Raw genomic sequence first — 13,851 nt, forward strand, 5'->3', positions numbered from 1 at the left:
AGCTTGGAACGGGTCCTATAAGTCAGTGTGGAGTTTAATTAGTATGTGCATGTGTGTAGATCTGTGGATGTATATAATCTATAACCTGAAGAGTATGATTAATTATTATTTTGTGCTTGAACATATGCTTTTAATGAAAATCACACTCCCTTTGTGTTTCTGTATTTCTTAACTGCTTCAGGGGTATGAATTTCATGCATGTTTTTAAGTAATTTGTGTCCTCTTGTTTCACTTTGAGGGGGGGTTGGAAACTTTGGGTAATACCTGGATTGTGACTGCAGGCTTATGATTCTCTTGACACTGAATAGTTTCTTTCCTTCTTTCCATTTTAGTGACTTTCACAGCTTAGGGTTTTTGGGGGTTTTGTTGGGGTTTTGTTTTTTGGGGTTTTTTTTTAGTGCAAAGGACTGTATCTGAGAATTGATTCTGCATGAGATTTGAGATGTTAAAACTCTATTGCCCATTCCCTGTGCAAGCACACAACTGCCTTGTCTTGAATACTAGAAATAAACAGACCATTAGGGATGAGGAAGAAAGGGGCTTTTTTTCCCATTGTTCTTGCATAGAGGACAATGCATCTTAACGACTGCCGAGTTCCTCATGTGCTCTTTGGCTGGTGGCAGATCCAACACTGGCAGCTTTCTGTGTTGCAGAAGGTGACACCGAATATGCTTCTGCAGAATCACTGCTATCTTGCTCAGTAACCTTTAACATCTCTTGCTGGTTTTGTCAGTTTGTTACAGATAGTGACTGTTAACAGCACTAAGTTGGTACGTGGAAATAAATTGGATAACTAATTAGGGTTCTGTGTTTTTTTCAGATAAGGTTCTAGTAACTCAGGTTAGGAAAAGTAAATGTATTTTCAAGATTTGAATTCTTTATCTTTTTAATAAGTGTTTGTTAATAAAACACTTTTAAAACTGTTAAGCTTCCATGTTTTGTGAGAAGTGTACAATTTAATGTTAATACCTCTGTAGGAGCTAATTCAATTATTTAAGAGGCATAACTTGGAGGAACAGTCATCTTAAACTGCTATCTGGGAGACTTCTGAAGTAATTTCAAGTGTTCTCTTGGTGCCAGAGGACAGTTGGGTAGTTACAGCTTTGTGGGTGGGAGATTCCAAGACCTCAATTTCTGTTCTCAGTGTAGCTGAAAATGGGAGACGTAGGTACTCACTTAGTAATCTTTCCTCTGCTTGAGCTCTGGGAAGCAATTTGTAACTGTTTTTCATGCTGTTTTTTGTTTCCTCTTTTAATTCTTTCCTTGTAATGTGTTCTGGCAAATAATGTGGCTTGTTCATATTCTTAGAACTAATTTTTATCAGAATACTTTTGAAACTGTCCCTTCTCTTTTGGGGACTTTCTCAGAAGTTAGGTTGCTGGTATGTGGGTAAGGGTACCCTACTGAGCAAATAAGTAAGATAATTCAGTTTGGGTGCATTTGTATTGTGGGTCTCTTAGTACAGTAAACCATGAATTAAATCAGTTCCCTAACTGTTATAGGTGTGTTGGCACAGCATTGCATATAAGCAGTGAAATTATCTGTGGTGCTGCACTATCAAGCTATATGTACAGTACTTACATTGAAGCTACGTGATACTTTTCGGGCATGCTAACTCAAGAGGCATATGAACTGCATGCCATTGTGGGCCCATAGGTTATCAGCTGCAGCTGGAGTAATAATTTAGCTTTTACCAATTCTGAATTCTAGAAGGATTGTTACACTCTTCTTGGACATCTAAGACTAGAATATCATATAGTTTGAACTCAGGTGTAAAGCTGACAATTACTAATCTTACTCTGACAAAAGCATGGATTCCAGAAAGACACCCAGCCATTCTTAGAATATTCTTATTCGAATATTCCAGAGACAGTGAATCAGTGAATAGTTCACCTTATAATGTTTGAATGGATAACCATCTTTCTTTAAAGTCTGTTTTTTTTTTTTTCATTCAGGTTTATCTGGTGCTTCTTACATCTTTATACAATAGCAGAAAGCTTTTCAGTCTAGTTCTTCAGTAGTCAGGTCAATTTGCCATCACTTTAGCTTATCAAAAGATTAAACGTGAAGGTTTTCTGTAATATGCTCTCTCCCAGTATCTTTGGTCATTTTTCATCTTTTTTTCTCAATGTTATCTTTATAACCCTTTATATTGCTAACTGTTTGCAGAAGTAGTCATCTCTGTTCCTCTTTGTTTCTCTCTGCTTGTATAGCCAAGAAGCCATAACTGGCAGAAACTTGGAAAAAAATCCTCTGTATCTATTGCATGGACTCTAATCACAGTTCCTGTTTTGAAGTAATTTTCCAAGCTGGAATTCTCTTACCCACTGTTTTTTAAATGAGTCACTGGCATTACTTATTTCTCTATGTATAATTTTATACTTGCTTCTGCACAAAGCAAATTTTGCCAGGGTGGGATCTGCCAGCCAAAGAGTCTATTTTCCTCTGTGACTGTGTTGCCATCAGCATAACTTCTTCCACCAGGCTTTATGATCTGTAGGATAAGTAATTGTTCCACCCACCTGCCATGTTTGCACTGCACAAGTCTCATGTTGATTCAATGGTATTATGTTTAGCAATTAGTATTGCTTAGTACTCCTTTCAAGGGGCTGTCTGTATAGAGAGATGTTTAGGAAAATCTGTTTCAAGTTTGCCCCTCTGTTTTTTGGGGGGATTAGGGGAGGAAAGAAGGAATTCTAAATCACTGTGACAAGTGATCACTAAGTAATTATTAAGATAATGTTTTATTTTTATTCTAGTCAAAGAAAAAAAAGAAGTCAAAGGGAGATGCTAAAACGGTTCAGGATATGTCACGTCTAGATGGAAAGGAAGTTGATGAAGGTACTTAACACAAACACACAAAAAATGCAATTAGACATCTTTTGGGTTAATTGCTATGTAAGATTTACTTGCTTGTGCTATGTAAAGAAACAATTTTATCATAACACCATAGTTGCATATTATATCTGGAAATGCGACCTTTCAAACAGCAGTATTTAATAGCTTCAATTGATTTTTTTTTTATTTTTTTTTAAGTGAAACTTACAAAACCTTGGGAAAAACTGAATAGCAGGGCCCTTGTCGTTCATGTTTTGCCCTGTGAAGCAAAGCATTATCATATTGCACCTAGAAAATCTTACTTTTGGGCAGTTGTTCATGCTTTCAAGCTAATGTTGAAGTTGACTGCCACGTCTGTGGTTTTTAAACTCAACCTGTACTCAGACTTAAGCTTGATATGAAACAAGCTAAAATGCTTTCTTTTTTACTCTCTGATGTATTTAGTGATGTTTTCATTTGGGGAATGTTTTAGGAGCCTGGGAAACAAAAATCAGTAACAGAGAGAAGCGACAGCAGCGTAAGCGAGACAAGGTGCTGACCGATGGTGGCTCAGCAGAATCAAATCTCCAAGGGGTGGAAAATACAGTTACTGTATCCATTGAACAGCTGATGCCTACAGCATCACTTCCGGTTGGTCTCAAAAAAAATAAAGGTATGGTGGTCCATAGGTCACTGAATGTGTTCTAGAAAAATAATTTTACTTGAATGCTTAAATAATGACTCTCTTTGGATGTGTGATAAGTATATTTAGAGGTGTAGCTTTTGAGGCAATTATTTCAAGCTTTATAAAGCTGCTTTTCATTGTGCAAAACTACCCATTTTTTTGAGCCGCACTTACAGGGAATCTCAGGAGAGAACATTCTGGAGCAAGTGGCTGAGACACTGGCCTCCACAGTTGTCCTCTGTCAGTAGCTGCACAGCTGCATGGGCCCATGTCCCCATTCCTTCCATTGTGCTCTGCTGACTCTGCCCTTTATGTTTCTGGAAAGTTCAAAGGCACCCTCAGTATGGTTGCAGGCAGCCAGCTAAAAGTTTCAGATACTTCCTTGTGGGAAGGTTATGCCCATGAGTTCTCCTCACGGTTCATTCACTGCTTAACATGTAGACATTTTTGTTTTCCAACATAGATTTGGTAGTACCTGTACAAAACCTGTTCATACTGGTGGAGCCCATCTGGCTGAGCATTAGTAGATCAATTACTATAGCTAAGGATTCAATGAGGAAATGTTGGCTTTAGGCTCTGTGGTTGCTACTATTTCAGAAAAAAACCTGCATGGGCTCATTTAAACTGTGTGTAGGCATAGGAATTCATATTTGGCTGCTACTGAGAAATGGTTTAACAAGCTAAAAGAATCTGAAAACAGTGTAGCTTTCTAACGGCATTCAGCTGTATCTAGTGTTTCATGGTACAGTAGAAATTAGAAATAGCTATATATTTCTGAAATACTTAGAGCTGCCCTTTGCTTGAAAATGACAGCCTCTGTTTTAGGTTTGTGCTCTTCATTCTTGGGGAAACTAGCTAGAGTTGTTTGAAATCTGTGGTTACGTGGTTTATAGGCCCTAAATCTTTTTTTTGAGTTCATTCTGTGTGCAAAATAAACATAAATAATAAAAATTGGAGAATCTTATCACTGATTTTTCTGGAAATGTCTTGATTTACTTTGAGGTATGCATAGTTTGGGCTTGTTTTGTTTGGGTTTTTTTTCTTAAAGTATCAGTTATTATGTTCTTTTTAGATTTTTGCAGGTGTTGCCATTTGGCAAGGGGGGAATAAAACCCTTCTGTTTCCTTCTTTTAATCAGGTGATGCACTTCTGAATGCACAAGTTAGCAGTTCTAAACCTGCAAAGGGGGAGTCATCAATTCCACAAGGTAAAAGGCTTTCATTATTAGGCATCCAGAATAACTAGGCAAGTGCTTTACTGAAATGAAACACAAATTGTTGGTGCAGGATTTTGCGCGCTTGCTGATCTGGAACTGTTATGCAGCTGGCTTTTTTGGTTGTGCGAATGTCATACTTCCAAGTTGTGGTTATTTCTTAACAGATTGAAAACAGTCTGTTATGTGTAGGAAAAGGATTCGGTATCTAGAGTTTTCAGACAGATCATTTATTATACAAATGGTTACCTACAGAACAGCAAAGTTTATTCTCAAGCTCTGCTTAAATTCTTTATACTAGCTTTTCAAACTTTTTTGTGTTAATGAATTATTTGCTCAAATTAAAACTTCAAATATTCATAAATGCAAAGAGCTCAAAAAATACTAGTCCTGACTATTGCAGACTTTGTGCTTGCTTCAGATTGTGTATATGGCTAACTCAGTTCTTTGCATGCTCCTTTGAGAGGCACACTTTCAATATATTCATTTTGAAAGTACTTAAATATAAATGTATGTTGATAAATAGACATGACATTATATATTATATATCATACACAAATGTGAAAATATTTGGCTATTTTTAGATTGCGATCAACTGGCAAATCTTACCTGTTCTCTAATAAAAGATATTGCTGTAGTTAATACTTAATTAGTTTGGTATAATAAAATCAAGATGGTTGCTTCTTACTCATGGACAACATTAGCAGTGATGCTGTAAGGAAAAGTAGTTAATATAATTAAGTCAATAAATGAGTTATTGAAAGCACCCAGATCCAGAAAATGAATCACTTTTTGCTAGTTTTTCAGAGCTTCTACTTTACATGCAAACTTCCTGGACCATAGTACAGAAGGAAGAACCTGTATTCTTCAGAGATGCATAATGGGAGGGCAGGAGGCAATAATCAAGTTTCAGTAAGGGAAATTGTGGCTAGTCATGACGAAAAAAAGTCTACATAAGACTGCCCAGAGATGCTTTGAATTATCAGCCTTTATGATTTCCAGAGCTTCAATACTGTTGGTATGATTTTGAAGCCAGCTATGCTTTGAGCAGAAGGTGGAACTAGGTGACTTAGAGTCATAGAACAGTTAGGGTTGGAAAGGACCTTAAGATCATCTAGTTCCAACCCCCCTGCCATGGCAGGGACACCTCACAATAAACCATCCAACCTGGCCTTGAACCACCTCCAGGGATGAAGCATTCACAACTTCCTTGGGCAACCCATTCCAGTCCCTCACCCCCCTTACAGTAAAGAACTTCCTCCTTATATCCAATCTAAACTTCCCCTGTTTAAGTTTTAACCATTACCCCTTGCCCTATCACTGCAGTCCCTGATGAAGAGTCCATCCCCAGCATCCCTACAGGCTCCCTTCAGATACTGGAAGGTTGCTATGAGGTCTCCACGCAGCCTTCTCTTCTCCAGGCTGAACAGCCCCAACTTTCTCAGCCTGTCTTCATATGGGAGGTGCTCCAGTCCTGTCATCATTCTCATGGCCCTCCTCTGGACTTGTTCCAACAATTCCATGTGCTTTTTATGTTGAGGACACCAGAGCTGTGCACAGTACTCCCAAGTGAGGTCTCACAAGACTTCCGGACGTCCCTTCCAGTCTTAAGTTTTCTGTGATTCTGTGAAAACTTGCTGATTGTATTAGAAGGTAAATCTTCATGACAGAAGAGTAGTATGATAAACATAGGATGATCAAGCTTCAAGATTTATGCTGTCTTTTTGCAAACTTGCAAAAAGGTATTTTCTACCAGCTGTGGTTTGGTTTCTGTCTCTTTTTGCTATTTTGTTGCCATCCCCAAAGAGGATGTTTACTGACACAATGTTAGTGCTGTAGAGAAAGGGCAGTGCTTTTAGCTACAGCAGTGCTGACCTTACAGATGCCTGTGTTTGAAGTGATTTATCTTGAGAAAATCTAGGGATATTTCACCTCAGCAATTAATTCCTTGCCAGTGAGGCTGCCGTCAGTGTGGCATGGTCATGCTGCCTGAGCTATGAGTTCATTAGAGGAATAAAATACATGGTATGTAATTTTTGTTGGCATATGATATGTCAGGTTTTGGCTGACTATTTAAGCATTGCCCTTGCAAATATGCAGATATTCTTAATTATCTGTAGATCAGCAGTTTTTCAATTGTTTACACTGCATATATAAAAATAGGGAGGATTTGATATACAAAGCCCTTTGAGAAAGGTTTGGGATATGTAGAAGGTCAGGCTGGGTGCACCACATGACCATTAGGATATATAAAAATAAAAAAAGTTTTATAATGATCTTCTGACTTCTCTCAAAGTATACTTTAAACTTGCCATGGCTAGTAAATTCTTGTGGTCTTCTGCCTTAGTGTAATGTCAAATATATTGCTTATAAATTATTTTGAGTGTTATCATGATTTTTTAAACTCTAATCTTGTTGGATGCTATGGTCAGTATGGTAGCTATGCTCTTTGTAAATCCTGTGTAGTGTTTAGAAAACATTTTCTAATCCTTGGTCGTTTCTTCTGCTTCCTGCTTAGAGAACAGGAAGTATACAGTTACGGAATAGAAATTACTTTCCATTTACTGCATGGGGGTATCCACAAATCATTGCCATACTCTGTGACATAAATTACCTGGCAGTGTTGGAAGCACCCCCACCCCCTTTTTTTCCTAATGTAGAGGCACTGGTTCACCAAGATACCAGCCATATAAAGAAAGGGTTGCAGGAAGGAGAACACAGTTTAGTGCTGTTTTTTTCCCCACCCTTCAAGTTAGTAGACAGATGGTGCATGTCATCTGAACTGGAAAATCAGCTGAGATAGAGCAGCAGCTCTTCTGTATCACACTGGTGCAGCAAAGCTGCTGTTCATTTGTACTTTTATTTAATTTTTAAGTCTATATGCATATAAGTAATATTTTCATTCTTCATCCGGTTCTTATTTTATATAATGCTTTCATTATGCTTGTATTTAAGTTTCTCCAGGATTGAGTGAAAGCCATACAGTAAACGGAGGAAGCTGGAATGAGAAGTCTGTAAAAATCTCCTCACAGATTGGTGTAGGGGAGGAGAAATGGACATCTGTTTCTTCAACTGGAGCTGGGAAGAGGAAGACTGAGACATTGGCTTGGGGCCAGGACACTGGAGATGCTAATGGAAATGGAAAGGACTGGGGTGTAACCCTGGTGGGCAGGCCCTGGAAAGAGCGTTCTTTGTTCACTCCCATTGGTAAGCTATTCCAAAGAAAACGTTTTTCACTTAAGCATTTTTACATAAGTGTATTTTTTACTAGTGAATCTCTTAAATAGTTTAATATTTATATATTGTAGAACTATCATGGATTGGTCTCGTAAACTAAGCAGCTTTTTGTTTACTGTTAGTTCTAATGGCTTAACATCTATGTTTACACTTAGCTGGGGTTTTGGAGTTTGCCTGAAATAAAATTATTTCTGAGAAGGAATCAGATTTTTTTTATAGCCCTTTACTAAAATTCTGAAAGTGATTACTAAGTAATTTTGAAGTGTAACTTTCTTCTTTAATTAATGTCTTAAAACCCAGGTTATAAGTCTATTCTGTTGATTCAACATGGTCAAATCAACTGTGTGTTTCTAGTGGGTGTTGGTTTAGGCTCCAGTCACAGATTGTTCAGCTCTCCTGATATCTAGTGTTACATTGTTTTTCTCATTAGAAATTGTTTTAAGCATTCTCTGGTACGATTTTTTGCCTTCATAACTTGTACTGTCCATAATAATAATGAAAGGAGAATTCTTTGTTTTTCTTTGGGCAGCAGTCCTGAACATAGTAGTAGATGCTGCAGTATGGTCCCTCACACTGTTCAGTGTACTTGATCCTAGTGTCTTATGGAAAGCACAGTTTCTCTGTAGTCAGCAGTGTTGCTTTAATCTAGACCTCTTTTATTTGTCTCACATATCTTGAAATGGGTTTCCGGAGACTGAACTGTTGGAAGTAGATGTGAACTGTTGCCAATTAGAGGGAAAGGGCTTTATTCATATTCCAGTTAGCTGTATTCTGCTGTATATTCTAATAAGGTAATTCTTGGTGACTCAACAAGCTCATTGTTGATTTTGTTACCGAGAATATGTTGTGCCTGACCACGCAGATTTGCTTCTGGTAAAATGGTGAGTTTTGCGAGTGAGGGGAGAGCAGTGGGTGTCTTGTACAATGAATTCAGTAATGCTTTCAACTCTGTCTCTCACAATATTGTTGTATCCAAGTCAGGATGGTTGAAAAACTGGTCAGGCTCAAAGTTTTTAATGAGTTCTATCTGGAGGCTGATAACAAGGGGGATATCACAGGGCTCTGTATGCAGGGCTGTCCTGTCTGTGTCCATCCTTATAAATGACTTGGAGAAGACAACAAAGTGTCATTCACATCAGATTCCCAGGTTACACCAGAATTGGGGGGTGCAGGGGAGAGCAGTTGATACCGTCCAGATCAGGGGTGCCATCCAGAGGGACCTAAACCAGGAGGAATGGGCCAACAGGGGGAGGGTCAACAAGGACAAATGTGAAGTGTTGCACCTGGGTAGGACTGTCTGGAGAGCAGCTCTGTGTATAAGGGCTTGTGGTGGACACTAAGCTAGACATGAACCAGCTATAGGTTCTGGCAGCAAAGGACAGCAACAGTATTTTGGGCTGTACTGACAGGAATCAGTAGATTGGGGATAGTGATTATCTAGTTCTTTAACCTCATCTGGAATAGTCTGTCCAGTTTTGAGCACCTGCCCCTCCAGTTAAATCCAATTTATTACTCTAACCAGTTGTTCCTTTTGGCACATTAGTGCCACTGATTATTCTGCTTATTTTTTACCTTACTCTCAACAGGTAGGTGCTGCTTAAAAATTAAGATACATCTTCTGTTTGTCAGCAATTGTTCTGAGCTCAGTTCTGGTTTTTTAATGTATGTCCAGTTTGCTTCAAGCTAGGTTTCATCTACAGAATTAATAAATATGCTTTTCAGTAACTTAAACGACTACAGTAATGGGAAGAATAGTTATAGTGTGGAGCTCAGAACACAGTTTACGTTTCCTCTGAGAGAAATTTCTATATGCAAAATGCTGTAGAGAGAAGATCTTAGAAAGCTTGAAAATTGTTTCAAGCTGAGCATTCGTACAGTCACATCTCTCTCAGCACTGATTGTCTGATGTAATGAGCAAAAGAATGCCCTCAGTTGTGTGAAATGTTAAAATGGCTGGAATGTTCACTTTGGTTCTGACCCTATTCACAATTAAATAAATAACTTTTTCAGCATTGCCAGCAGTGTGAAGTTTGTTTTTTTTCCTTTCCCCCACAGCTGCTTGGAATGTGGATGCAAGGATTAATACCTCTGAACAGAATTCTACTTCTTTCTCTTCCTTTGGATTAACTCCTGGAGTTTCTGGTATGTATGCCATGCCCTTCCAAAGATTAGAAATAGAATTTGCCAAGTGTTATTAATGTGCATCTTTCTCATTGTTATTCAAAAATCGTACTGGTAACTGGAAACAGGTGGAAAACGTGTTCCGTGAAAGCCCAGAAAGCTTTTTTGTTATGCTGAACTTATGCAGTAAAGTAACTGTTGTAAATTGATAATCAAAAGGTAGATCAATAAGAAGGTGGTATTTTGTACTTGGCCTTCTGATTTGTGTGTTAAGTCTAAACAGTGGGTATAAGAGATTGCTCAGTGTTGCTGTGTCTCAAGTTAGAGATCTGAAGATTGCTTTCTAAGACAGTCTTACCCTGATCTTCTGGGAGATTTGTTATTTTATGGTTGGGTTTTTCCCCTTTAAGAAACATACTTTGAAAGTAATGCTTCAGTTTCATAGACAGGATTTGAAGTCTTCAGTCTCATCTCTGTATGTCAGGTGGGAAAGCTGGGCTCTGGGATTTTCTTATTTGCAGGGTGAAATTGCTACAGAGTGCAAACCTGGGTTTATAACAAATCTTATGTGTTAAACTACTGACATAAATGCTGCAGTGAGTTATTAGGGATCATAATAAACGGATCATATGTCGGGTTTTCTGCTCTTGCTTACTCTAGTTAATGAGCTTGACATGGCTGTTTCCTTCTAGTAAGTAGCTGCTCAAGTGCTGTTGCATTTAGTCTATGTTTACTTGCATTGTTGTTCACAGTTTTAACTGTGGAACTCAGTATCAGTGTCCTAGCTCATGGCGTGCTTCATTCTCTGGGCACATATGAGCCATGATAACAAAGAAGTTATAAATGCCAAGGTCTAAAGAACTTAATGGAATCTTACAGACAACTTTCTTAAAGAAAGAGAAGAAACAGTGTTTTAATTGTACAGAGTTTTAATAACATTTCACAGAATCATAGAATAGTTAGGGTTGGAAAGGACCTTAAGATCATCTCATTGCAATCCCCCTGCCATGGGCAGGGACACCTCACGCTAAACCATTTCACCCAAGGCTCTGTCCAGCCTGGCCTTGAACACCGCCAGGGATGGAGCATTCACAACTTCCTTGGGCAACCCATCCCAGTCCCTCACCCCCCTTACAGTAAAGAACTTCCTCCTTATATCAAATCTAAACTTTCCCTGTTTAAGTTTTAACCCATTACCCATTGTCCTATCACTACAGTCCCTGATGAAGAGTCCCTCCCCAGCATCCCTACAGGCCCCCTTCAGATACTGGAAAGCTGCTATGAGGTCTCCACACAGCCTTCTCTTCTCCAGGCTGAACAGCCCCAACTTTCTCAGCCTGTCTTCGTACAGGAGGTGCTCCAGCCCTCTCATAATCCTTGTGGCCCTCATCTGGACTTGTTCCAACAATTCCATGTCCTTTTTATGTTGAGGACACCAGAACTGTACGCAGTACTCCCAAGTGAGATCTCACAAGAGCAGAGTAGAGGGGCAGGATCACCTCCTTCTACTTCCAAAGGGAGCCACTTGAATTCACCTTCAGTCTTGAGGCTAAAACTTAAGAAAGTGTAGTTAATAACATGGGACAAGGCTGAGCTGAGTTTCATCTGCAATATTACCATTTGACTTTAATTGAAAGAGAAGTGTGAAAGTAGTGAAATATATTTAGCATCTTTGGTGCCCCTTAGCCAACAATATTGTAATGCAAAGTGACCACATGAATAAATACTTTACTTGTGACTGACTAGCAAAAAATGAGAACGTGTTGAGGCTCATGTCATCTGTGGTATATTTTCATAGAATCATAGAATAGTTAGGGCTGGAAAGGACCTTAAGATCATCTAGTTCCACCCCCCCCGCCATGGGCAGGGACACCTCACACTAAACCATCCCACCCAAGGCTTTTTCCAGCCTGGCCTTGAACACCACCAGGGATATTCTGCAGAGGTTATTTATAAAGACCCAGGTAGCTATTGCCCTATTTAAACTTCACTTCCAAAGTAAGTCCCAAAGTAAGAAATTGAAAAAAAAAAAAAAAAATCAGTCTCGCAAGTAACGTTTTTTGGTTTTATTTTTTATTTTAATAAAATTGTTTCTATTTGGGAATGTCTTCCCCCCCCCCCCCCCCCCCCTCAAAATAATGGTGTTAGATGTCTTCTCACCTTCTGTTATCATGGCTGGTATTGGCCTTACTGTTATTTGTCATGCTGCTTTTATGTTCCTGAAAACCTCTATCTGAAATGAGAATTGGATTCTTAGTAATGAATAATTTAATTGCTATATCTGCAGTGTAATTACTTAGGTTTCTTTCTAGTACTCTTCATTTAAGCTTCTCCCTGTAAGAGTTCCTACTGATACGTGGTAGTGAAATTTCATTGTATTTTTTCCAGTTTGAGGAGACTGCTGAAGGCGTTATAGACTGTTATTATTCACCCTTACCTCTTTTTTTCCATATTCTTCTCAGGACTTAATTTTGTCTTCCTTCTTCAGTTCCCTTGTTTTCTGAATATGTCTAATTTTCAAGAGCTTTGTAGTTTTCCTGTCCAGTGCTGTTCGTAGAAGCAGACTTTTTTCTTTGAGCCTTCTGTCTTCCTTTCCTACTTTGATTGGACTTTTTGTCCAAGAAAACTCAGGGAGCTTGTTAATGTACAAATACAATTTTATTTATTCCTTTTCAGGATCCAACAGTGAGTCAGTTTCTCAGGCTGGTACTTCTGATTTCCAGTGGGATTTAAGTCATGCTCAAGCTCCTGTTGATGACGAATGGTCTGGGTTAAGTATGTTCCTCTAAAATGTTAATTAAGAAAATTTTGTTAATTACCATTACTTTGAAGTGTAGTTTCTTATATTAGTTACTTGTATTTAGCCAGTTGTGAGCATCTGAAGAGAAACCTGGAATGCTTTACTGCTTTAAAGCTGCTTGACCATTTGAAGAAGCAGGAAGAAGTATTCTGATGAATGATAACAGAAAATGGTTAATTTCTAGGAAAAATATTTAGGTATTGAAATGCAGAAGTGAAAGAGAGCTCATGCATTTTAATGTGGTTCTGGCTTTTGCTAGAAAATCTTAGTAATCAATTAAAGCAGTCTTACTGCAAATGATGAGGAAAATTTACTGCAAGTCTGCAAAAGACATATTTAGCAGATTGTATTTGAGTCACACATTTTGCTTTTATATGCTTGTACCTAACTGAAAACTTACGTGACATAAGACTCTTGTAATTGATCTAACTTACTTTCTCATTTAGCAAGAGTTAGAAAGTTATGTGTATGTGAAGCATATGCAGGTTAGAAATCACTGAAATTACTTGGGAATTGTAGCAAAATCAGTGTTTACTCTCCCTTTCCCCCTCCCTGCAAATTTTAAAATATTCCTGTAGTTCTTTACCACAGTCTCCATAAACTGGACTGTAGTGTCGTAAAGTTACAGCCATTCCTAAGTATTTATTAGGGAAACATTACATGTAGAGAAAGCTTTTAGCCTTAAATTCACTTTTTGTTCTGCTTTGTAATTGACAGCTTTATTCAGTCAGATCTAAGAGTGTTTCAGAGAAACTATTTAGTGCCTCTCATTAGGTCATTGACCTGAAAAACTGTTCAAGAAGTTGGCCAGAAAAGCCAACTTGCATGTTACTTTCTCAGAGAACAGCTTCTTGTTTAATGACTGCAGAAGTGGAATGGGTTGATGCGGTCCTTAACTGCACAAGTTTTGGCATGCCTGCTCAGATACCAGAACGCTTTGAAACTTCTCTTCTGTCTTTTACGCTGCTTAAGGATAAG

General features: G+C 38.4%; 1 protein-coding gene across 2 annotated transcripts in view; it reads left to right on the plus strand.

The window, feature by feature from the left end:
* The window catches only part of MTDH (metadherin), a 36,434-nt gene that overhangs the window by 8,141 nt on the left and 14,442 nt on the right, over nucleotides 1–13,851 (plus strand). For both annotated transcript variants that reach the window (XM_065668659.1, XM_065668657.1), the window contains exons 3-8: nucleotides 2,760–2,841; nucleotides 3,311–3,490; nucleotides 4,641–4,709; nucleotides 7,671–7,922; nucleotides 10,008–10,094; nucleotides 12,750–12,848. In XM_065668659.1, the coding sequence (XP_065524731.1) occupies nucleotides 2,760–2,841; nucleotides 3,311–3,490; nucleotides 4,641–4,709; nucleotides 7,671–7,922; nucleotides 10,008–10,094; nucleotides 12,750–12,848 (769 nt within the window). The remainder of the gene's footprint in view (nucleotides 1–2,759; nucleotides 2,842–3,310; nucleotides 3,491–4,640; nucleotides 4,710–7,670; nucleotides 7,923–10,007; nucleotides 10,095–12,749; nucleotides 12,849–13,851) is intronic.

Source organism: Lathamus discolor, chromosome 2 (genome assembly GCF_037157495.1).
Source record: "Lathamus discolor isolate bLatDis1 chromosome 2, bLatDis1.hap1, whole genome shotgun sequence".
In the NCBI taxonomy this organism is placed as follows: Eukaryota; Metazoa; Chordata; class Aves; order Psittaciformes; family Psittacidae; genus Lathamus; species Lathamus discolor.